Source organism: Malaclemys terrapin, chromosome 13 (genome assembly GCF_027887155.1).
Source record: "Malaclemys terrapin pileata isolate rMalTer1 chromosome 13, rMalTer1.hap1, whole genome shotgun sequence".
NCBI lineage: Eukaryota > Metazoa > Chordata > Testudines > Emydidae > Malaclemys > Malaclemys terrapin.
The window spans coordinates 19001130-19024326 of record NC_071517.1 but is presented as its reverse complement, the minus strand read 5'-3'; the positions used below and the strand labels follow the sequence as shown (position 1 = coordinate 19024326).

General features: G+C 45.9%; 2 protein-coding genes across 5 annotated transcripts in view; one reads left to right on the top strand and one right to left on the bottom strand.

Annotated features, from left to right (window-relative positions):
- Positions 1-1376: 1376 nt before the first annotated feature.
- On the bottom strand, positions 1377-21867 carry HEXD (hexosaminidase D). 3 transcript variants are annotated; one of them, XM_054047143.1, is made up of 13 exons: positions 21795-21867; positions 19451-19593; positions 18661-18770; positions 16772-16859; positions 16058-16222; positions 14026-14209; positions 12294-12365; positions 10432-10627; positions 9106-9188; positions 7908-7986; positions 7724-7825; positions 6758-6847; positions 1377-5509 (listed from the first exon to the last, which is right to left on the bottom strand). In XM_054047143.1, the coding sequence occupies exons 2-13, from the start codon at positions 19547-19549 to the stop codon at positions 5341-5343; spliced, it is 1437 nt and encodes a 478-aa protein (XP_053903118.1). In that variant the 5' UTR covers positions 19550-19593; positions 21795-21867; the 3' UTR covers positions 1377-5340. The 3 variants fall into 3 exon arrangements, with proteins under 3 accessions (XP_053903118.1, XP_053903116.1, XP_053903117.1); XM_054047141.1 differs by lacking the exon at positions 21795-21867 and adding an exon at positions 21396-21745; XM_054047142.1 differs by lacking the exon at positions 21795-21867 and adding an exon at positions 21304-21386.
- The window catches only part of OGFOD3 (2-oxoglutarate and iron dependent oxygenase domain containing 3), a 100675-nt gene continuing 99338 nt past the window's right edge, over positions 21861-23197 (top strand). Inside the window, exon 1 of one of the 2 annotated variants that reach the window (XM_054047148.1) lies at positions 21861-21940. In XM_054047148.1, coding sequence (XP_053903123.1) covers positions 21861-21940 — 80 coding nt within the window. Of the gene's footprint in view, positions 22076-23197 lie in introns of both variants that reach the window. The other variant, XM_054047146.1, reaches the window with a different exon arrangement.

Below are 23197 nucleotides of genomic sequence, written 5' to 3'. Positions count from 1 at the left end.
ATCTGACTATAATGGGTCTGGCAGGGCTTAAACTCTGGGGTCTGCAGCATAACCCGGAGGGCTAAAGGACCAAAACCAGCAGTTTTAAAGGGGAAGGGGCGGGGAGGGGAGAGAGAGACAGGGAGTAGCTGCCCCATCCAAACACAACTGTGCTAAAATTAAAGTAGAAAGATAAAATAACTAAACAAGAAAAGAAAAAAAACCAACACTAAGGGTAAATTGCTATGTTCAGAAAAGGCAGGAAGAAAGTCCACCTAGAGTTGCAGGCAGTTGAGAAGGAACTGAATGGCATTGGGTCTGTGCCATCTTGGGAAAGCATGAGAGGCTGCTTGGTGCAGGCATGGGCCCGCAGATGCTGCTTTGCATAATCTGGTCAAGAGCGCATGGGCATGTGGCACATCCTATGGTACAGCACCAATAGGGGGACACACTCAAAGAAGAACAAGTGGTTTCAGTGAGAGATTGACTAAGAATTTTGATTCTGTAAAATTTTGAGCATGCTGGCTCCAGTCCAGCAAAACACACAAGAACATCCTTATCTTTAACTCCAAGGGACAGACAGGACTAAGATTTGAACCTCTGCCTTTCATGCCCAACCCTATGGTCCAGTGGGTGAGCAGGCATGAGATGGGGAAAGCAGTAAGACCATGACTGATGACTTCAAGGGTGAATTAAACCAGTGGTTCTCAACCAGGGGTACATGTGTACCTCTAGGGATACAGAGGTCCTTTAGGGGGTAGAATCCTAGAATATCAGGGTTGGAAGGGACCTCAGGAGGTCATCTAGTCCAACCCCCTGCTCAAAGCAGGACCAATTCCCAACTAAATCATCCCAGCCAGGGCTTTGTCAAGCCGGGCCTTAAAAACCTCCAAGGAAGGAGACTCCACCACCTCCCTAGGTAACACATTCCAGTGCTTCACCACCCTCTTAGGATATCTCCATTATTTATTATTATTATAATCTCCTAGAGCTGGAAGGGACCTTGAAAGGTCATTGAGTCCAGCCCCCTGCCTTCACTAGCAGGACCAAATATTGATTTTTGCCCCAGATCCCTAAGTGGGCCCCCTCAAGGATTGAACTCACAATCCTGGGTTTAGCAGACCAATGCTCAAACCACTGAGCTATCCCTCCCCCCTAGTGAAATAGTGTTTCCTAATATCCAACCTAGACCTCCCCCATTGCAACTTGAGACCATTGCTCCTTGTTCTGTCATCTGCCACCACTGAGAACAGCTGAGCTCCATCCTCTTTGGAACCCCCCTTCAGGTAGTTGAAAGCAGCTATCAAATCCCCCCTCATTCTTCTCTTCTGGAGACTAAACAATCCCAGTTCCCTCAGCCTCTCCTCATAAGTCATGTGCTCCAGACCCCTAATCATTTTTGTTGCCCTCTGCTGGACTCTTTCCAATTTTTCCACATCCTTCTTGTAGTGTGGGACCCAAAACTGGACACAGTACTCCAGATGAGGCCTCACCAATGTCAAATAAAGGGGAACGATCACGTCCCTCAATCTGCTGGTAATGCCCCTACTTATACAGCCCAAAATGCTGTTAGCCTTCTTGGCAACAAGAGCACATTGTTGACTCATATCCAGCTTCTCGTCCACTGTGACCCCCTAGGTCCTTTTCTGCAGAACTGCTACCTAGCCATTCGGTCCCTAGTCTGTAACAGTGCATAGGATTCTTCCGTCATAAGTGCAGGACTCTGCACTTATCCTTGTTGAACCTCATCAGGGTATTTTTTTGGCCCAATCCTCTAATTTGTCTAGGTCCCTCTGTATCTGATTCCTACCCTCCAGTGTATCTACCACGCCTCCCAGTTTAGTGTCATCTGCAAACTTGCTGAGAGTGCAGTCCACACCATCCTCCAGATCATTAATAAAGATATTAAACAAAACCAGCCCCAGGACTGACCCTTGGGGCACTCCGCTTGAAACCGGCTGCCAACTAGACAGGGAGCCATTGATCACTACCTGTGGAGCCCGACGATCTAGCCAGCTTTCTATCCGCCTTACAGTCCATTCATCCAGCCCATACTTCTTTAACTTGGCAGCAAGAATACTGTGGGAGACTGTATTAAAAGCTTTGCTAAAGTCAAGGAATAACACATCCACTGCTTTCCCCTCCTCCACAGACCCAGTTATCTCATCATAGAAGGCAATTAGGTTAGTCAGGCACGACTTCCCCTTGGTGAATCCATGCTGACTATTCCCAATCACTTTCCTCTCCTCTAAGTGTTTCATAATTGATTCCTTAGGAACCTGCTCCATGATTTTTCCAGGGACTGAGGTGAGGCTGACTGGCCTGTAATTCCCCAGATCCTCCTCCTTCCCTTTTTTAAAGATGGGCACTACATTAGCTACATCAATTCATCTAGATATTTGCCTAATTTAACAACAGGCTACATAAAAAGCACTAGCAAAGTCAGTACAAACTAAAGTTTCATACAGGCAAATCACTTGTTTATTCTGATCTGTATACTATACACTGATAAGTACAATATTTATATTCTAATTGATTTATTTTATAATTAGTAAAAAGGAGAAAGAAAGCAATTTTTCAGTAATAGTGGGCTGGGACACTTTTGTATTTTTATGTTTGAGTTTGTAAGCAAGTCGTTTAAGAGAGGTGAAACTTGGGAGTAGGCAGGACAAATCAGACTCCTGAAAGGAGTACATTAGTCTGGAAATGTTGAGAGCCACTGAATTAAACCAAAATGGCATATGCACATGCTGCTGGTCAGATAACAGAAAGTGGAGCAGCTGTCTGCAGAACAGAAAGAAGAGACCTACTCTTATTGGTAAACAGGAAGGGACTGTGTGGCTACAAGTTTTGAGAATTAAAGCAGGCCTCTGCCAGTCTAGCATACTAGTGATTCTCCTTCAGCCAGTAAGGTGACTCCTAGTCCAGGGGTGCTGGAACAATTTTTATAATGGGGGTGCTAATGGTGGAAACCACATATTTGGTGTTTGTTCAAGCCAGGGGGTGTGGCAGCATTGTCCCAGACAGCTGGGGTTGGGAAGCTGCATGGACCAATGAAGAGAAATGAATTTGAAGTGTGTTAAAGTCTAATTTGGACTTCATTTCTAAGGCACATCTGTAAAGGTATGGGGGAACTAGCATTCTATAGTGGGATGGTAACATTTTAAACACTCATGCCTTTATTTAAATCCCTTCCATTTCCCACCATGAATAACATTGCTTCTGACTAGAGCACTGGACTGGGACTCAGGAGCCCTGATTTCCATTCCCCGCTAGCTACTGGCCTGCTGGGTGACCTTGGGCAAGCCACTTCACGTTTCTGTGGTTCAGTTTCCCCACCTGTAAAATGGGGATAATGATACTGACCTCCTTTGTAAAGTGCTTTGAGATCTACTGCTGAAAAGAGCTACAAAAGGGCTTATCTGAACTGAGCCAAATGTCCTGAGGCTAACCCATCCTTGTTTATTCCCCGGAAGTCCAGAGCAAGGCATATCATATACAATGAACCAAAGGCCCAACCTCTTTGAGGCAAGGACATTCAGAGTAGTTTAGAAAGTAGCAGTATTTATCCACAGTGGACAGTTTGCACAGGAGATATTGAAATAGACATCAGAATAGCTCACTGGTTAGAGCACTCACCTCAGGTGGTAGAGGGGACTTGAACCAGGGCTCTCCTACATCCCAGGTGAGTACCTTAACCACTGGGCTAAAAGTTGAAGAAAGGCTTCCCTCCTGCCCAGCTTTTTGCAAAAACAGCATAGGTGCCTATGCAGAGGTTCACAGCTGAGAAACCCAAGTAGAGGGATGCATGTCCCTGCAGCCAGCACTTAAGCACCTATCTCCAAGCGGGAGGGGCTTAGCACGCCTCCCTCAGTTTGGCATCTCCCATTGCCTACCTTAGGCAAGGAGCTGCCTAGTGAGATAGCTTTTGTGAATCCCATTCTATACTGCCTCTCCCCATTTATTGTATCTCTGCCTTTCTCAGTAGTTCAGAGATATACTAATTTCAAAGTAGACATTACAACTTGGCCCCATACTCAATCTTTAAACTCTGTATTTAGATGTTTCAAGAAAGCAATGAACGAAGCAAACATTTTAAAAGGTATTTTGAATATTTATTGTAAATTCACACTTGGAGTATCTGATTTTCACAGACTTATTTTGTGCCTAGTAGTTACAATATGCTTGTTAATGGTTTACATACAAGTTCATGTTTCACAGCTCTTGTAAACTGGTTAAGAGCCCTCATCTCAAGCACCGAAAGCCTACGGCTGTCTTTCTATTGACTTCAGACTAGTTTCTAACTTTGCAAGTAGATGCAACAAAAGTCAGATTTATAGTTATGAAGCTAAGGACTGAAGGGTGTCTGAAGTGATTTCGGTACTTTTCTGTTATGTTGAGAGGCTTTAAGAAACTTCCTCAAATAACCAGACTGCAGTGTTCAGCATGTTACCAAAAATTCATTTCCCACCTCTCATTTCAAGTCCTGCAAGTCCACTAAAGCCAGCTGACTCCTGCTTTGATGCCCTGTCATACACCATGCTGTGATGTCACAGCTCTCAAAGACATCTTTCTCCTGTTCTCCTAAAAAGCTAGTTAAAACCTGTATTTTAATAACTTTTTTTTTTAAAAGGTCAAGTTGTGACCTTCAGTTCCAGATTTGAACCTGCTCAAAGCTGGATGTAGGCTTTTTGTTTTTTAAAGTTTCTTTCTATACTTTAGAAACTAAGAATGTCACAAACAGGACTTATCCGGAGCCATGGATTGACTGAAGTTTTGTCATAATGCTGCAGTAGGATGTGTACTGGAACACTGCCTCTGAGCAAGAATCAGATGGCCATAATGGAAAGACTTACAACAAGGCAGAAGTATGCGGAATCTTGGGGGTGGGGAAGGGGGCATTCAGCTCATACTGGTGAGTGACTGGAATTTGCCACATTACTTTTTCAGGTCACTTTTACCTAAAAGAGAAATATTTTCAAAATTCAAGATCTGTCTTGATGCACTTTCTCCTCTCCCTATACTCCCACTACTAAGGACACAGCCAAGCTTGGCCTCATTCTTGTTTTCATTGTTATACACAGAAGTAAGTCTGGCCAAGTACGCATATTGCAGTAGCTGATTTCAGAGGCTGAGTTTCGGCATTGGTTGGAGGTAAAGATAGAACCCCACATCTTCATACTTGGTCATTCTAGCTGTGCTGATGCAAATTCCTTGCTGTGGATAGGGCCCAACTCAACTTCAGTGAAGTTGCATCCACTTTATTATACATGGGTACTTTATTCCTCTGGCTATACAGTTACTCATGAATTTGCACCAGCCAGGCTCTTAGATAAGACGTTTGGCAGTTTGTGAGGGCAGCTAGGATTGTGCTTGTATTGCTTTGTCTAGGTCATCCACTACTTCCTGCAGTTTGTGTAAGCTGGGATGGACATTCTCCTCCATCCACTCTTCTAGGGTACACATGTAGAAAACTCTCTCAAGGGCTGCTTGAAGCTCTTGCATCACAGCATTCCACTTGGCTAGAAGACTAAACAGAAACCAAAGGAAGAAGTGAACAGAGTGTGCTACAAGTCATGTTCTTCACCAGGATTATTAGCCAACTGCACCAAGTACATTTGCAATTAAGTCATGACAAAAGAGATGAGATGAGATCATCAGGTGACCCTTTGCAGAGAGAAGAAATGGAATTCTAGCATACTGTGCTGGAGCCTTAAAGTTCCACTTCTCCTGCAGGAAAGGATGTATCTTTTACAGGACTGCAATGGATTTAAAGCTGCAGGACTGTACCTTACATTTTGGGGGCAGTTAACCTCAGCATCTCATTCATTCAGTGGTTTTAAAAAATGGTGCAAAGGAGTATCAGTTAAGGAGGAACTGTGCCTTTTTTTTTTACTTGAAACCTGACCTTGAATTAGTAGGGATTTAAGTCACTACTAATTCAAGCAGTTTTTGAAATTTAATCTCCCCCTGCCACAGTAACTGTTAAAAAATCAGCATAACATATGAATTGACAAAATAGGCTTTAACTTTAAATAGGCTTGGAAGGATTAGCTTTTTATCGGTAAATGTTGATTTCACAATACATATACACACAAACCAACCAAAAAGAATTTCCATGGATGACAGAAATGCTGGTTGAGAACCTTACTTTGTGTGAGCCCCACCTTAATGAGTAGAAAATGTGTTGTAATGAATGCTGCCTAAAAGCATGTATTTACAGCTCTGCTAAAACAGCTGGTGTATAAAGCTTTAATTATTTGAATCTCAATGTCTGTCAAATAATTATTGTCTGACCTCCTCTGCCCCCGTGATTTCCCACAACTGGGAAAATTTAAATAGATAAAAATATACTAAACAAGACCATGAATTGCATTGGCAGTGGACTGGGAGTCAGAGGATCTGCTTCTATTCCAGATCCTGCCACTGCATAGTTACTTCCGTTCTGAGTAGCTGTCTTCCCAATCTGTAAAATGGGGACAGTGATATTTACCTCTTGTAAGGCACATGAGATCTGTGGATGAAAAGCACTATACTATTTTTATTTCTCTCACATAGCAAAAGCTTCCTGTGGGATAACTCTGTACCTGCATTCCATGGAGCCATCCCAAGTCAAATACATGGGGAAAACCTATATGCTTCATGTTCGATTGTTTTAGAACAACTAGGTTGCTTAATGTTGACTTATTCCAAATGGTGGTGCTCAAGTTTGAAATCACAGAATGTTTTAAACACAAGCTTTATTTCCAGTATCTTGCAAAGTGGAGTGTTGAGTTACCTTAGTGCATCCGGCTGAAAATGATGCATCATTATAGGATGAACGATCCTCCTCTTTCTGTGGTAGGGGCTGAACCAGCCTGTGACATACCTGAAAATACATCTCAGCCTGAATATTCCTTGAAACAGCAGTGACTGATGGGGACAGATGGCTGCAGGCCAGACTGAGGTGATGTAAGCAGGGCCGGCTCCAGGCACCAGCTTAACAAGCAGGTGCTTGGGGCGGCCAAGGGAGAGGGGCGGCACCTGTGGCAATTCGGGGGCGGCAGGTTCCTCACTCCCTCTAGGAGCGAAGGACCTGCCGCTGAACTGCCACCGCCGATTGTGGCTTTCCCCCCCCCCCCCCCCCCCAATTGCTGCCGCCGATCACGACTTTTTTTTTTTTTGCTTGGGGCGGCAGAAATGCTGGAGCCGGCTCTGGATGTAAGAAGTGGTTTAAATTGGAATCTCCCTCACACTGATGTAGACACCCTTGCACAGTTGTAGAATGGATCTAATGCAGTCTAAATTAGTGTAAGGGAGTCTAATTTATGCCATTTTACACATCACCTTTGAATTTGGTTGAGAATGATAGTTTGGGTCCTAAAGCACAATATTTTGCCTTTATAACTTAAACACTAATCTTTTTCTCACTAGAACTTTCAGAAATTACATTTTGTCTTCAATGGCAGTAAAACTTTGATTCAGCAAAGAATTTAAGCATGTGCTGTGATAAAAAGGGATGGACTTAGGCAAGTGTCGGGGCAATTTGCTGAATCCAGGTCTAAATGTGTTATCCTCTGCTGGTATCACTCTATTTCAGAGCAGAGGGTCATGTAATGCCTCATCCACCAACTAAGCTCCACAACTAAGAGCATTAGCCACCTTAGAGAAGTCAACTTAAGTTTTCTTGCACCATTTATGTACATTATGGGCCAATCACTTATGAGGAGACAGCAAAAATACAAAGTTTATTTTTTTTTCTTACCTGTTTCTTTCAAGAAGTTCGTCTACTGAGGGCTTCAGATAGAAGCAAACCTGAGTCACAAGTGTAAAGATGTCACTCCCTGGAAAGGTCCCTGAACTTTCACTGTCCAAAAAGAATATGTCAGTCTCCAAAATTACATCGCAACACAACAAGAAGCATCTGAATCCGGCAAGTGGGGCTTTACCTCATGAAAGTGTCGATTTCCAGACTTGAGAGCCCCAGCTGTTTCTCCACATTTTCTTTAACCTTTTCAGAATAGGCACCTGGGCAAAGAAAAATCAAAGTAAGAGGGGAGCAGAGGAAAAGTGAAGCCTCAAATGGAAAAATGGGGACACAAATAGCTATAATACAAGTAAGGAGGGATTTTAACTCTGCTTCCACTAAAGTCAATGGTAAAACTCTCATTCACTTAAACAGAAGCAGGGTTAGGCCAAAACTGAGTGCTTATGAAAATCCCTCCTACAGACTTCAGTAAGGTGTGTTAATTTTCCATTGAGAAATTACTACTGCCACCCCAGACCTGTCTGCCTAGTTTTTTTACATTGCATTTCCCTCTTAATATTTTTAGACCATCTTAATTTTTAAAAAAAAGTTTCAGGAAGCTTTCCTAGCCCCCCAAAGAAGAAATGCAGAAGACAGAATTGACCCTTGCAGAATTCTACAGGTTAAGGCCTAGTCTACCAGTATAACTATTTAGGTTAAGGGTCTTTTTTTTCCTGAAATGGTTATACTGATTCAGTCGCTAGTGTGGATGCAGTTATACAGGTATAAATACCTTCTACTGGTATAGCTTATGCCCCTTCCCATCTGGGAATTAGCTATACTGCTATAAGCACCTTGATGCTGGTATAGCTGCATCCATTTTAGGGGGGCTGTCCTCCTTTATCCACATTGGTATAGTTTAAGCAGAACAACTTGTTGGTATAGACAAGGCCTTAGAGTGAAATGTGGTCTATGTGTAACTAGTCTCATTTCTGTATGAGCAACGAGTCAAAAATCAGTTTAAGCAGATTGGTTTCAAAAGCAATTCATAGCTTCTAATGCTTAAAAAGATTACACTTGAGAAAGGAAATCAATGTCAATTTATGCGCTACTCAAAAACACAAGAGGATTAGTATAATAAGGTTCCTTATTAAATTAATGGAACCACACAATGGGTGGAAACCACAGCAGCTGTTATTACCATAGTCATGCCTGTGTGCCTATAAAGAGTATGAAATTAGATCAGAAACACATTGTTTATAATCTAACAATTTTCATGATCACAGACATGCCTGTTAAATTTAAGAGGTGGTTTGATCTTGCAGAACTTTAGTCACAGTTAACTTTTATTTCTTTTGGAATAGGTATTAGCTCTGATAGAGGATATAGACAGTGTGTACCATTCTGTAGTGCCTGTAGACACACAGCTAATGATGGGATTCCCACTGGAAGAAGCTCACATAAGACAGAGAAGTGGTCATACCTGAAATAAATAAATGTCCATTCAGTCAATGCTTTGCTGTAAATAGGTGCTGAATGTTAGCATTTCATCCAACAGTCTTGAAGTGTTTTATAAACATTAGTCCATCTCTCAGGATAAAGCACATCCTAACTCCCCCTCCAACGTACAAAGGGATAATTATACCTCTGTTACTGATGAGGAAACTGAGAAACAGATTAAGTAATTTGCCCAAGGCAAATCAGGGTCAAAGCCTGAATTAGAACTCAGGATTTCTGGCCTTATCTTAGATCATACCTCTGTCCCATGAAACGCTTTTCTCCTTCTAATACTTACAATTATTTCCTCACGTAGTTTTGTGGTATTTGACACCATCATTACAATAGTTTATTCTTTTAACTATTCCATTTCTGGACTTGGGTATTAACTAGAGCAGCATTGGAAGGAGAAACTTTAAGTGTCTGGCCACATTTCTATGGGGTAGCCCCCATTTTCAAGGGTTTAACTGGACTGGGAGATCAAGCTACATTCATATTTTCATCCCATGAAGGATAAAAATAACTTGTGCTATCTGAGTTAGAGTGCAAACAATTTCAAAGGCATCCTGTGGTATGGTTTGTTTAAATAATCATTGTCTGCAGGCCATTTAGTTGGTACGTAGATTAGTCCTATCAATGTTAAATATTAGCATAGGATGAGTAAAGTGGTCTCCATGCATCTGCAGAAAATAATCTGTAATAAATGTGTATTCAATACATCCATCCCCTCACCCAAAAGAAGAGTGAAATAAAACCCAGTTCAAGGTGACACAAAACAGCATTTAAAAAGGTTGAAATTCCAATCTTCATTTTGCCTTAACACTTAACTATTGGACGTGTCTTCAACAAGAGTCATTTCTACTGATTAACCTGGTGTGCTACAAAACACAAGCTCCCTAGTTAAGAATGTAGTTGAGTTAACTGAGTTTTTTACTCCCAGGTAGAGCAAATATTAATCGTCGTTGGATTTAGACCTGAACACCCTTCAGTTTTCCCCTCCACACTCCATGGCCTTAATGCTCCTGGGCCAGAGGACTGGAAGGAACCTTTTGAGACCCATCAACAACCCTCAGTTACTTGGGGAGGGGCTATAAGTGAGCAACAGGAGGCGCTGCAGTATTCCAGAGTTCCCTGCAGCTCCCTGTGGATCCTTTATGCCTATCTTGATACTGTTCGGTGGGAATTTGTTTGCAGACATTCCATGGAACTGCTTAAAGAACAGCCCTTACCTTTGCCAGCCGGTCAGGGCGATGCCTTGGAGCATATCAGCAGGGGTGCTGTTTGCCACTTTCAGCCACTGGAGATGGTTTTTTAGGTGGTGTCCAATCAGGGTTAGAGACTGATTCGCCCCAGTGGCTCCTTTAAAGGCACTAGCAAACCACAGCTTGGGGAAGCCACACTTGCGGTACTTTTCAATGAGAAGCACTGAAATATAAGACCAAGGGGACATGTACAGCACAAGGTGCTCAGTTTTAGCTGCATTACTCCTGTTCAGAGGAATTCTGGATCCTGAACTCTGGTGCAAAAGAGACACAGCTCTGGGTTTGAGCTAGAAGGGGCCAGAAGCAGCGTCACACTTTCACTCATTGAAAAACACAGTACATTTGTTCACCAAAGGCTATTCTGGATGCAGGCACTGGAGCCAAAGTCCATTTGCAGGCAAATGTCCCTTACTGGCTTTTAGTGAGAGTCTTGCTGTCTATAAGATCAGGCCCATATTCTCAAGGTACTTCATTCATGATCTGATTCTGCAAACCCCACTCATGTGAGGACTCCTCACATGGCCAAGTGTTACTCACTTGAGTAAGGACTGCAGAATTGGGCATCTGGAATACCCCGCTGTTATAGCAAAGTCCACACAGGGCCAATTTCTTCTCTCACTCTGGGGTAAATCAGAAGTTACTCCCTCCAAAGATTTACACTGGTGCAGGTCAGAAGAAAATCAGACCCAATGAATGCAAACACTTAGGAGATTTAAGTTTCATCTCTAGAGTGCTCAGAAAGCTGGGTGTATACCTGAATGTATGGAACACCAAACAACTGTTAGTTACTGTAGCACCTAAGTCCTGGTCTACACCTAAAACACAGATCGATCAAGCTACATTTCTCTGGGCTGTAAAAACGTAGACACAGCCAGGTCAATGGAAGAATTCTTCCATCAACCTAGCTACCGCCTCTTGAGGTGGTGGATTTACTACAGCAATGGAAAAATTTCTTCCATCACTGTAGAAAATGTCTACACTACAATGGCATAGCTGCAGCTGTGCCACGGTAGCTCTTGCAGTATAGACACACCCTAAGCATTTGAATATAAAATCTTTAAGGCTTGATCCAACTCCCATGGGAATCAAATATGAGCCTTTTCTCTGACTTCCACGGAACTTGTATGAGGCCTTTAGGGTGGGATTTTCAGAAGTGCTCAGTATTAGTCTAACTGGACCCACTGAAGAATGCTCATTAACCTTCAACAGAAGCAGAATTAAGCCAACGCTAAGGACTTTTTCAAATGACACCCCTTGTTGACTATGCTGAGTGCCCAGGCCAGTAAAAACAAGATGACAGGTAGGTGTGAAAATCCTGACCTTAACAGATGAAAATCCTTCACAACAGGAGTGGAGAGAGAAAAATAAAGTTAGATGGAACAGGTACAATGCCATGAAGTCAGAGCAAAGGGGTTTGCTTACAACTTCATTTTGACAGTGTAAAATGGTGAGAGATTCTTGATGACAAATATAAGGTTTTTTTAAAGAAGTGACATGCCTAAAGTCTATATTCAGTTTAACAGAAGGGTAGGCTAAGATCATCTTTCCATATATTCTGCTGGAAAGAAAGGGACCATACTTCCCTTGAAAACCTTCCCAGGAGCAATAAATCAGTGTGCACAGATTCTAGCAAGATCTGCATAGTTGTCTCCATCACATACAGAGATTGTTATAATTAATATAAGTTAATATTAATATAAGTTAGTAGGAGAAGGTTTATTTAATACAGCAAAAGCTTCTGGTGTCTGGGGACCATGTGACGTAAGAATTGGAAACTGGCCATTTTTAAGTTTGCATGCTCCGCGTAGTTCAGAATCAACAGTACAAACCTTTGTTATCCTCGTCAAGATCCGGTGCATAGTCCCAAATCATTGGCTCCATCAGCTGAGCTACCCCAGACTCTAGAAGGAGCAGAATTCGTTTTAAGTGATGCAAAATGGTCAGTTAAAGCTACTTGTGTGTTAATGCTGCAGTCAAACCCCACGGGATGGGTTTGTCAGCCTTGGATGCAGATGTTCTCTACGTACAGAACAGACAAGAACACAAGCAGCACCAGAGCGCAAGTCCCTCCTGGCCTCTCCCTGCAAACTCTGGTTTAGAGAGGACTCTTCCAAGGTGAGGCTCCATTCACTCCTTAGATTCTTTCCTGACACTGTCAACAAAGGGACCAATTAGTGACCATCCATAGGATGGACACCTATTAGCCAGACTAAGGCCATATCAATGGAAGTACTGGTACAGCTGTGCCGCTGCAGCACGTCTGGTGAAGACACTCTATGCCGACAGGAGAGAGCCAACTCCACAAGTGGCATAAGCTTTGTCGGTGGGAAAAGCTCTCCCATCGCCAAATGCTTATGTTGGTGTAATTTATGTCGCTCAGTGGGGTGGAATATTCACACCCCAGAGTGACATAAGTTTTGCTGAGATAGGTGGTAGAGTAGACATAGCATAAGAGTCCTTCATCTCTAGCCAGTCTCATTATCAATCTCCTGGGCTTACCAGCGAATGTGGTTACAGGAACAAATGATCCTGCAAAGGTTTGATCCTGTATTCTTTGCACATATAAAACTTCCTCCAACTTCAGTGGAAATTCTGTATGTACAAAGTGCAGGTTTGGTCCCAAGTTACTTTGTAACAGATTAATTCACTTGGATTTAAACACTGAAGACTACCTGGCCATGCAGAAGCTGCTGCCAAGCATCAGTAAACATTGCAAAAAATCAGTGTTTAACCCAACCCCATTTTAAACTGTTCAGAGCAGGTCTTCATGGTAGCGTGATGACAATGCTGCTGGCTGGCTGGATCCCTGTTTATATCAGGGCTGCACCGAGTTTAGCAATAGTTGGGAAAAGGCTAATGTGAACGAGGCCACTGAGCAATCCCACAATTCAGTTCTGGACATCCCTGTCGTGCACAGCGATAAACAGCAATGTCAAAGACACCCGGTCAGGGCTTCTCTCCGTTAGTCTGCACCATTGGTATGCAGGCACTTCTGTGGAGAGCAACTACTAACTGGTGCACAAAACACTGCCCAGGCGGGTGTGGAAGTTGAGGCTAAGGACACTGATTCAAACCTCTGTCTTTATGTAAAGCTCCATGAAATTTTTTAAATGGTCAGAGAGAGACGACAAAGACCCACACACGGCATCTTGATCTATGTTAGGTACTTATATGGCCCCTGTTACCACAGGATCTGAGCACCTCACTATTTGTAATGTATTTATCTTCAGGACTCGCCTGTGAGGTAGGGCAGTGCTATTATCCCCATTTTACAGAGTGAAAACTGAGTCACAGAGAGGCTATGTGACTTGCCCAAAGTCACTTAGGAAATCTGCAGCAAAGCAGGGAATTGACACCAGGGCTCCTGAGTCTTAGGCTAGGGCTCTAACTACTGGGCAATCCCTCTCCTCTCCTTAGCTCTTTGTGAAATCACTTCTGACTTCTTCCTAATTGTCACAACTGAATGACGAGTTGCCCAGTACAGTCTGTTTCAAACACGGGTATGTAGAGTTTGTTATGCTATAAAGTTATGAGAGGCGGCGTCCTGCCCAGCTCACATACCTGTCAGTGTTTCCTCACTCACCCCCCTGAGCATATCATCCCACACAATGGGCTTCACCCCTGGATGAGACGAGACCATGCAACTTGCAACTGCTTTCATGTGGGACAGACACAGCTTCTCTGTGCTGTTCTCTTCTTTCTGCAGCCATTGCTTTGATTCCTCCCCTTCACCAAGATAGTAGACCTGGGGGCACCAACCAAAAGACACTGCTTTATCATAGAGGCTCTTTTAATATGTCTCCTCCTTCATCCCTATCTCCTCTTATTCTCCTTTTGGTGGATCAAAGAGAAGAGAAAAGGGTAGGGAGGAATGGATTCCCCATCTATTCAAAATGAAGACAAGAGCTCAGAGTTTCCCAAGAAATCTCCCTGTCAAAGCCTCCCTGAGCCTGTAGCAGGCAGCAAGCACAGAGCATCCACACGGTTTGGTAAGACGTTGGCCTATAATTCCGTTTAAATCCCATCCCACAGCTGGTGAGCACTCCAGCCTCAGTAGCTTTCATGTGGGGCTCCAACAGCCCAGGGAGGCCTCTACAGGCTGTGGAGACCTGTGTGCTGTGATGGCTGAAAGTCTGCACAGAAATGAAGGGGTTAAATATCCTAATGAATTAAACTACTTAAAGAAAACATTTTCAATGACTCTGCAAGTTAGAATAACCACCTCCTGGAAAGTCTGGGCAGAATCTTGAGGTACAACTCCTCCAGGAGCCTGAACAATCCTGTCAGCTTACCTAAGAGCCATCACACCTGTTTTCAAATCACACAGTGACATGCATGTTGGAATGTGGCTCTGCACCCTAGGGTTAGAGTTCCTCTGGTAAGGGTACTTGGAGCTAGGGTTAGGGTTCTTATGGATAAGACTTCTCACTCTAGGGTAAGAGTTCCTATGGGTGGGGTACTTGGGGCAAGGGTTAAGGTTCCTATGGGTTGGACTCCCTGCCTTAGGGTGACTCTGTTCATCTGCCATCCAACTGCCTGTAGAATTACCTGGGTGCTCTCCATCAAACTCATCACAGATAGAAACAAGGTTACGGCACTGAAAATTATGTGTAGATATCAATGGGCTTGGAGAGGGGTGAGGGAGAGATTATGATCCTGGAAAACTAGATCGGAGTTTCCAAGATGGTTAATGAACAAAAGTGCCTCAGCCTAATGCTCTTTATATATCCATTCACGTGACTGTGGATGTTCTCATTATCCTTGAGAATCCCTAATCCTAACCAATATACCTGGCACTACTTCTACAAAGTGGTATAGTGAGGGGATATGGCTTTGATTCTTTGGGACTTTAATATGACCTTATCATACCAAACCACTTTGCAGACAGAAATCACTCAGCACACCAGTGAAGTGCACCTCTGGGATAGCTGGTGGCAGTTGTGTAACAGCACATATCAGCAGGAAGAGAGGACTATGTCACCCAACAGAAACTAAGGGAGCATTTTTGTCAGCAGAACGTATGTTGCATTATTTATTATTTGTATTGCAGAAGCAGATAGGAGTCATGGCCAGGACCCCATAGCACTAGGTGCTGTACAAACACAGAAAAAAAGACGGTCCCTGCCCCAAAGAGCCTAACTAAGAAGGAATTTGGCCAGGACAATGATGCTAATAACTTAGCTTGAAAAAACACGGGATATAGTTGACATAACCAATCAGGACCTCAGGCTTGAAATCTAATTCCAAGTGAAGCCCTTTTAGGCCAAGGGTCTTACTCAAGCCAAGTGCTGAGTTAGAAGCACCTTTCTGGAGCTAATACTTTACTTTTGATCAACCTATTAAAGAAAATAAACTGCTTCTGTTGCAATCAGCGATATTAAGAATTAAAAATGACTTTTAGATTTAGCTTCTCAGAACTGGAATATTGTTGGTTCCCTTGCCTGGAAAGTGAATTCCACTCAGATGTGTCCTCAGCATCCACCACTAAATTCAGGGGGTCTCTGGTCCACCCAGACACAAAAAGATTTCTGCGTGAACCCTTGCTTTGTCCCTCAGCACTTGAGAGAAACGGTGTCATTAGGGAGAATCATACCTCATCAGAGCCTATGTGAAACCATCGTAAGCCATCGTGCAGCGCCACAACCTGGTCAATCATTGCATTGACCAGCATCAGGGATTCCTCTTTGTGTGGGTTGAGGGCATTTGGAAACATCTCCACTTCCCGGAGGTGAGAAAACTCTTGGTGTTTTAGGACAAACTACAAAAGATGAGATGTACGGATGTAACCACAGAATGACTGCAAGATCGACACAACTATGGTGCTGTCTCATGTCACTTTGGGATCCAATGGGTGCCACTGTTACAATTTTGGAAACTTTGCTGTGCTCAAGAAAATGACAGAGGCAGAGGACAAGCCCCAACAGAAAAATTCTGTCAGTTTATCTACTAGGGGAGGAAGAATCATCTTGTTGTTAAAGCCTGGGAATGGGAGTCAGGAGATCTGGGTTCTATTCCTGGTGCTGCCACTTACGTCCGCTGTGAAGTCACATCCCCTCTGTGTGTCTCAGCTTTCCTACATAGAAACTGGGGATAAGAGCACTCCCTGTCTCACTGGAGAGGTTGAAAGGATGAATTCACTAGTGTCATTGGGGTGCTCTGGATTGCTGGATGGAAGGTGCTGTTAAAAGTGCAGAGTAATATCCCCCAAATGCTAAACACTAGAAACGTCAATGACCCATGGCCTACTCCCTGCTTTCCAGAATTCTCTAACTTACACAACATCCTCTGAATCCAGACATGCACTTACTTCCATGTGTCCAAAGGTCTGCACCAGAGGGATAACTTCTAACTTGTGCAATTTTGCCAAATTTAAAATCTCTTTAATCTCTGAGGCACTAGGAAAAGAGAGAGAAAGAATGTGAGAGAGAGTGAGAGTACACACGCGTGGGTTATTTACACGAGGATCCCGGGACAGAGTGTTTAGAGTTAACCAAAGCCAGTAGCTTGTCAATTTCAGAAGGATGATGCTCTAATATGTATAAGGCACCTTTTATCCCAAAGCTCTTCACAGGCTTTACTGACTGTACAGACTGCAATTCACTGTATAGACAGAAATCACAGGTAAAGGCTTCATAGAGTTAACATTGGACAGCAACACTAACACAACTGGAAGGGAAGCACTTATCTTATGCAACTGGAATGCAGGGGTATTTATGGAGCAGAACAGAAACACCTCCGTTGGCATTTGGCTAATATTACCTATACCTGTGAAAATTATCCTGGGATCCTTAGTGACCACGTGTAGTCAGGATCCTGCTTTTATTTCTAGTCTAAAAGCTGGCATCTTTGGCAGCTGCTTCATACCATGCTGTGCTGTCAGTCCAGTACAAGTACTTGGCACTCAGACATAGCTCTGTACGCTTTTCAGAGTGTTGTACAGCCATTACAGTAACTAATCTCACAACACCCCAGAAGGCAGATAGGTAAGTATCATTATTCCCTTTTACAGATTGGGGAGACTCAACACAGAGGTTAAGTGATTTTCCCAGGGCCACAGAGGGAGGTAATGGTAAAGGTAGGATTGAACTTTAGGAGTTCCTGACTCCCAGCCCCATGTTCAGGACATTAGACAACACCTCAGCTCAGCACTGTATTGGACAGAACTGTCTCATCTACTGAATCGCTTGCACTACTTCCTCGAGTTTTCTCGACAGCAGTCCCAGCCAAATCCTGACTTGGTCCAACAGACAAGATCCCAAGACTGTGGACCAGATTTAAGGTGAAGGGCTGATTTTACATGCAGAAAAATTTAACAAGGAAAATGCCAAAGCTGTGCTCCTGACAGACACAAATGGGAAACAGCAAATACACCTTTACCCCGATATAATGAGACCTGATAATAACACGGGTTCCCGGGGCTCCGGCAGCGGTGCTCGAGTGGCGCTTTAAAGGGCATGGGGCTCCGGCTGCTGCGGGGAGCCCCAGGCCCTTTAAATCACCACTGGAGCCCTGCCGCTGCTACCCCGGAGCTGCGGCAGTGGGGCTTGGCCGGCGATTTAAAGGGCCCGGGCTCCCCGCAGTGGCCAGAGCCCGGGGCTTTTTAAATCACCGCCGGAGCCCTGCCGCTGCTACCCCGGGGCTGCGGCAGCAGGGCTCAGGCAGCGATTTAAAGGGCCTGGGCTCCCTGCAGCAGCTGGAGCCTGGAGCTCTTTAAATCACCACTGGAGCCCTGCCGTCGCTACCCTGATATAACGGGGTTTCACCTATAATGCGGTAGGGATTTTTGGCTCCCGAGGACCACGCTGTATCGGGATAGAGGTGTACACAGTCACCAGCGGGACATGTTCTGCTCCATTCACCCCCGGCCCCAGGACTGAGGGGAGGCTTGCTGTTGCATCTTCATCCCATTTATAATGCACTTTCGCTTTCCTTATGCCCTCTATTGCAGCTATCATCCTTCCATGCATTGACTGTATGACACTCCCTTTGGAAACCATCAGTAGCAGCTTCACCAATGATTCCTCTGGACTCTTAAGAATGGCATGTGATACTCCTCTCCCACCCCCCAGGAGCTTCTACAGCTGTGCCAGATGGTCAGTCCAAGAGTGAGAGACCAGGACTCAGCCTGTAGCCTCCTCCCTAGCAGTATGAGAAGGCCACCTGACAACCCTTGCAAGATGCATTTGACTGCAATACCTGTAAGCATGCTCTGCTCTGAGTGGCTTCAGCTCTCCCTCATAAGGAAACATGTCCTCATATTCAATGAGAAGGCCATTGGCACCAAGGGTACGAAATAAAGGAAAGATCTGCAAGAGAAAGAAACCACTGCAGATCTGTGTCTGGCTTGTAATAACAATATCCATGTTCACAACTAACAAGCTTAACAAGCTCATGTCTTACAGGTCCTGGCCTGCATAATTCCCAAGGTAACAAAGGCAGCAGGATGTGAGGAGGAATCTTAACTTTTCTTTGGCAGTCTGTCTGGCACCTATGTGGAGTATTTCATTCACAGTGAAATCAGAACCCAAGATATCAAGAAGCCCAGAGCTGGTTGGCTCAAATGTGAACAGCTACAACCAAAATCAGATGCTTCACTTGGACAGAGGACTCTGCTTAAGGTTTTCCTTAACTAGAATCTGAATTCCTCATGCAGCTGCAAAGCATTACAGTTATTGTGTGTGGTGGATTTAGTGCTGGTGAAGGAGGCTGGAATGAAAGCTTAATCTGCAACAAGTGGAAATCCTAAATCATTATTTCCTTCTAGGAAAGGACTGAGGTTACTGCAGTTTACAGTAAGCATCCTAAATAAGTTCTACTGACACATTCTAGCCTCTAGATAAACCAAATTTTTTGCTCTCCCCAATCAAAGCCATATGGATCACTACATGCTCTCTTGCATTACACCCCCAGTGTGACCTCCAGCTAAGGACTGGAATCATTTTGGAGATGATTTAACAACCCCACTTGCATACAATAAATGTTTTACCTCAGCCAGGTAGGAGACCTTTGGTGGAGCACCTTTGAGATCCAAGTGCACTAAGTGCAGCCCAAATGGTGAGGAGACCGTCATTTTGTTTTCTTCCATCTTCTTAGCATGGCAACAGTCTTCAGTAAAAGCAAATATTTTACCTTGAGGAAAGCAGCAAAACTTATTACTCGGAGTATTTTCCCCCCACAATTAAATATGGGTCTTAAGTACAGAAGTCTCATGTAAGCAAGATTTAGCCCAATTTTCTTAACCGGGGGAAGAGCTGCACTTATAAAAAAGTACTAAAAACACAAGCTAAACCATTGTGCTGAAACACAGATCGCAGGCCCAGTTCTATTCCCAGCTACATCGTATCCATGAGCCTGGCACATGCGAGGGCAGAACCAGACAAGGGATTCCTGGCTTGTAATTCCACAATGGAGAGAGTTGTGAATTTTACACATCTGTGGCACCCTTTACCCAAAGACCCGAATGTGATTTTCAGGCAGCCATTTAACCTCCCTACCCCTTTGTGAGGAAGCAGAAAAGGGGTATTCTTATCCCTGTGCTGCAGATGGAGAAATTTGGAAAGGGCGACACTGAGAATTAAAAGTCAGAGAGGACGTCAGTGGGAGAGGGCTGATTCCATGTCATAAGTGAACAGAAGATGCAGCTAAAACACTTGGTGTTCCAGGCTACCCATCTGTCTCAAGCGAGTGTCTGGACATTGGTATGAGGCCACAGGGTATTAGATTAACGATATCAAACACCACCTTTTTAGGCCACACACGGGCTGCCAGGGCCTGTTCACAGTCACATCTGCTGATTTAGTCACAGAGCAGTTTGACTCCTCTTTGCTCCTCAGAGAAAGCCCAGTGCTGGGAAAGTGAAAGACTCCCCCATCTCCTGCAGCACTGACAGATTTGTGATCTGCAAGGCCGCACCTGTGTCCCTGCCACAGAGAGCAGTGAGCTGAGTGAGGGTAATGAAGCAGGGCCCTGAGGCTGTGCGGGCCTTGCTGAGGGAGATTGAGGAAAAACTTGTTCTACAAAGCCACTGTCCCTGGCAATGATGCACTGGCCAGGCAGCGCCCGCTAGACTCCCGGACCCAGTACCACCAGTTCTGGTGAGCCAGGGAGTGCGTCCAGCCTGGCTACAACCTCTAGCCCTCTTGTAAATTACAGTCCTGCTTATGTGGGGGCAGGGGATCCCCCTCTGATTGGTAGCCTGTCCCACTCACCCACCTCTTCAAGAAGAGCAGCCAATCAGAGTGGCTGTAGGAAGTCCCAGGAACTGACACTGTTTCTCACAGGAGGAGAGGAGCAGGAAGAGCTGAGCAGATCAGGGCTCTGCTCCCCCATCCCTCCTGTGAGCAGCAGGGATGGAACAACACATTTGCTCCCCCTGGATGCAACACCCAGCCTAGGAAGGGGAGGGGAAGAACCCTTAGATCCTAGGGGGGAATGGATTGTGCTGTCTCCCACCTTGGCCTGGCGGGGTGGTGGTGGTGGGGGTGATCCCAGGAGCTGCAGGAGGAGCAGAGATGGGGCGGGGGGAGATGTGATGGGGAACTGGGGGGAAAGAACTAGTTGCAGGGCAAGGGATGGGCAGATGTAGGTGGTCCCACCCATGGAGCTGGGCACAGCCGTTGCAGCCTCCCTCCCCCACACACTGGGGTGGCCAGGGCAGTTGCAGCTCCTCCACCGCCCCCCACTCACTCTAAGGTGGCCATGGCAATTGCAGGCCCCCCACACACTGGGGGTGGCCGGAGCGGTTGCAACCCCCCCCCCACACACACACACACTGGGGTGGCCGGGGCAGCCCCACTCTCCCCTTCCAGAGCAAGTCTAGCGGGTTTGGATCCAACTCACGATTCGTGGGCGCTGGGGTTGGCCGTGGTTTCGCACCCGCCCGGGCCCTGACCAGCCCCAAGTCCAAAGCTCGCCCGGCCAGCGGCACCCACCTGCCCCGGCACCGCGAGGGTTAACGCCCTTCCCGGCCCCACTCAGACCCAGCAGCAGCAAGACAGTTCAAGGGATCCGGTCTCTTGCATGGATTGCTCTTGTCTGTCCTACCACCCATTTCCCCGCCGGCCTTCATTCGGTAATAGATTTATTTGGCCTTTCTCCTGGCTGCTTTCCAAGCGTCTCTGACATGGATTACTCTGGCCTGCCCCTTCACAGGCTATTATTCTGGTATGGCCTGCCTCTAACCCTGTCTATGCTCTATCACTCGGATATAGATTGCATTGGCCTGTCTCTTTCTCAATCAATTTTCATACCTCCTGCTCTGTCATTCTGGTATAGATCGCTTAGGCCTGTTTTGCCCATCGCTCTGACATAGACTGCTCCTATCTACTTGCCTTTTCTTGCCTGCCCGATCACTCCGGCGTGGATTGCTCTAGCCTGAACTGCTTCCTGTCTCTGGTATGGATTGCTCTGCCCTGTCCTCCAGCCTCAGCAGTGGCTGCTTGAGCGCATCGCTCCGGTCTCCCCGTGCCGGCCGTTAGTGCGGGGCTCCGGGTAGCGACAGCGTCCGCAGCGCGATGGCTCCGCAGAGGCGGGCGGGGCCCAAGGCTGCCGAGAGCGGCGGGGGCAGCGCGGGGACCTGGGCGGACAGGGGGGAGCGGAGGCGCCTCAGCAGGTACCTGCCGGCGAGGGGGCGTGGGGTCCCGGCTGCTTCCCCGCAGAGGGGGCGGGTCCTGCTGGGCTGGGCTGGGCGCCGTCCCCTCAGCCCGGGGATACGCCCCTGGTGCCCGTTAGCGCCGCTCGCTGTGTGGCTGGGGCTCCGCGCCCTGCCCCCACCTGCCCCGGGCGGGATGCGGGAGCCCGATCATGGGAAGGGACCGGGCAGGAGGGAGCCCAGGCCCCGCGCTGCCCGGCGGCTCTGCAGGGGGCTGCTGTGCGTGGCCGGCTACCGCAGGGCGCCGCGGCCCCGGCGTCAAAGATGTGGCATTAAAACAGCCCCACCCCGCCGCTTGTCCCCGTGGGCCCCGCAGGGAGCTGCCCATCCTGGCACGTTGGGGCCCCCATCCGCAGCGTGCCCGAGCGCCACGCAGACTCCCACGCCCCAGTGCCTTGCTCCTCAGCACACCCCGGGGAGCTGGGGAAGGGGGCTGCTGTTCCCATTGTAGGGATGGGGAACTGACGCACAGAGAGACCAAGTGACTTCCCACGATTACACAGGCAGAGCAGGGATTTGAAGCTGTGTCCCAAGCTTGTATCCTGCAGACCTGATCACCCTACCTCGTGGGTGAAAGTCCACGAGGCAGGCTTTCTCTTAAGAGCCCCTCTAGGGAAAGATTGAGTAGCTCAGATCTAAGCCATGCTGTGTTCATGAAGGCCGTACAGGTGTTCATAATGCTGATAATACTACCCCCGAATCTTCATGATAGCTGAAATTTATTCCTGTATCCAAAATTCTTAGCAAAACCAAAATTTGATTGTATGAAACTTTATCTTTGTGAAGGGTTTGGATGGTTCCTTGAGACTTTACCTAATATTTGTTACCTGTAGTAAGTTTTGCGAGTATTTGTTCCCCAAATAACAGGTCAGGAAGGAGCTGCACCCCATCCATTGGTTATTTGTACCTGTTTTTATTAGGGTTGGCTTTCAGTGTTATGTCTAGACGATGTTAGGCATATGCTATTCCATTAAAAACACTGTTGCATAGTTAAATGTGCAAATCAGCAAATGCAAAGAAAGGCCCCAATCCTGCAAAGACTTGTGTCACGATGAAGGGGCTTTGGGTCAAACCTGAGAGGTG

Bases quoted from the DNA above. Each gene is read 5' to 3' on its own strand.
- HEXD (XM_054047143.1), bottom strand. From the start codon at position 19,549: ATGGAAGAAAACAAAATGACGGTCTCCTCACCATTTGGGCTGCACTTA. The intron at 9,189-10,431 runs GTAAGGGCTGTT...TATTTATTTCAG, and splicing joins GCCCTGACCGGCTGGCAAAG to GTATGACCACTTCTCTGTCT. The intron at 5,510-6,757 runs GTAACTCAACAC...GTTTCTGTTTAG, and splicing joins TTTCAGCCGGATGCACTAAG to TCTTCTAGCCAAGTGGAATG.